Source organism: Sesamum indicum, linkage group LG5 (genome assembly GCF_026168435.1).
Source record: "Sesamum indicum cultivar Baizhima isolate 11 linkage group LG5, ASM2616843v1, whole genome shotgun sequence".
NCBI lineage: Eukaryota > Viridiplantae > Streptophyta > Magnoliopsida > Lamiales > Pedaliaceae > Sesamum > Sesamum indicum.
In genome coordinates this window covers 2250516-2252377 of record NC_142661.1, presented here as the reverse complement: position 1 = coordinate 2252377, position 1862 = coordinate 2250516, and the positions used below count along the sequence as shown (strand labels likewise).

At 42.1% G+C, this 1862-nt stretch overlaps 1 protein-coding gene across 1 annotated transcript; it reads left to right on the top strand.

Moving 5' to 3' along the window:
- On the top strand, window positions 1–1273 carry MC9 (metacaspase 9). Its single transcript, XM_011080833.3, has 2 exons — window positions 1–436; window positions 576–1273. The coding sequence occupies exons 1-2, from the start codon at window positions 94–96 to the stop codon at window positions 1178–1180; spliced, it is 948 nt and encodes a 315-aa protein (XP_011079135.2). The 5' UTR covers window positions 1–93; the 3' UTR covers window positions 1181–1273.
- The last annotated feature ends 589 nt before the right edge of the window (window positions 1274–1862 follow it).

Below are 1862 nucleotides of genomic sequence, written 5' to 3'. Positions count from 1 at the left end.
TCACATGAATTCAATCACTTAGTAATTGTCAGAACAAAAGGAGAAGAAGAATTTTCTACTCATTTCTGGCAACTTAGATCCAAGTGTATATAGATGGAGAAAGGCAAGAAAATGGCTCTTCTTGTGGGCTGCAACTATCCCAACACCCCGAACGAGCTGCGCGGGTGCCATAACGACGTTTTGGCCATGCACGAGGTGCTTGTAGCTCAATTTGGTTTTAATCCAAATCATGTTGAGCTAATGATTGACAAGCCGGGTAGCTTGACCATGCCTACCGGTGCCAACATCAAGAAGGCACTAAGTAGAATGATCGATCAAGCTGAGCCAGGCGACGTCTTGTTCTTCCACTACTCGGGCCATGGGACTTTGATCAAAGCTCGCAATTTGTCTAAGATAGAGGAGGCGATCGTTCCTTGTGATTTCAATCTCATCACCAGTAAGTATGCAGTGTTAGGAAACTGCAACAGAGATTCTGAAACGTATGCAGGAACAAGAAGAGATGAAAAACATAAGAATAGATGGAATTATCGCCTAGTATTGAACTAATAAATGATGTCTATTGAACCATTTGGCAGGTGTGGACTTCAGGCAGCTTGTGAACCGTGTGCCAAAAGGAGCTACTTTCACCATCCTCTCTGATTCTTGCCACAGTGGAGGCCTGATCGACAAAGAGACGGAGCAGATCGGTCCATCTAGCACTCCCAGAAACGGCATAACTCCACCTTTCTGCAAGCCGAAGGAGATTCCTTTCCAGTCAATCCTGCAATATTTCACATCTCTAACAAGCAAAATCAGCACAGACATAGGTGCACACTTGGTGGAAGTGTTTGGATCTGATGCCAGTCTCATGTTTCGTTTGCCGCTGCACGAGCTGGAGCCGATCAGCACACCATATTTGAAGCCAGACGAAGGAATTTTACTAAGCGGCTGCCAAGCAAACGAGACATCTGCAGATGTGGAGATCATGACGAACGGAAGGAAACCTTGTGGAGCGTTTAGCAACGCGGTTCAGATGGTGTTGAAGAAGAATTCAGGACCTCTAAGCAACAGGGAAATAGTATTGATGGCTAGAAAGATTCTGATCATGCAACATTTCAACAACCAGCACCCTTGCCTCTACTGCAGTGGTGAAAATGCTGATGCAATTTTCTTGAGCCCACCCCAGAAACCAAGTCCATGAGAAAGCACGTTATATGTTGCCATGAAATCTTGTGTATTGATAAGACAATAAATCTTTGTGCGAATATGCAATTGTTTCATTGTTTGTTCAAAATTGGAGTTTCCCAAGTCATGAAGAAACTGAATTCAAGAATTGTTTTGATAGGAGAATACACTAAACCCGAAGGACAAATGCCCTCAAAAAAATGAAAAAAAATGCCCAAACACTCCATAGATCCGCGTATTTCTGATCGAGAGGGGTCTCAATCTGACCTGCTGACCTGGCGACCCTCTTGGACGACCATTAGCTTAGCACTCATCCGACAAATGCCCCATTGACATGTAGCTCGTACGAATTCTAATACATAAAAATTTGTAAATATTTGAAGGATTCATTTGACATGTGTGTATTTATGACAGGGGATCGTACTTTTTAGCAAGATTGCATTGTGAAATCTTTATAGCCAAATAATCAATTCCCAGAACTATGTGAAATGACTGATGTCATAATCTATAAATTTGGAATAAAGGAATGATTGGCAGAATCTATCTTATTTGAACAGAGGGTAACAAAGTAAAACTTTTACTCTTTCCGAGTCATTCTATCTACCTCCCATAAAGATGGGTCTAATCCTTTGGTCAGTCCAGAAGCATAGGATTAACTGGAAAAAAGGGGTCATTTACTTGCATGATTCACACAAATA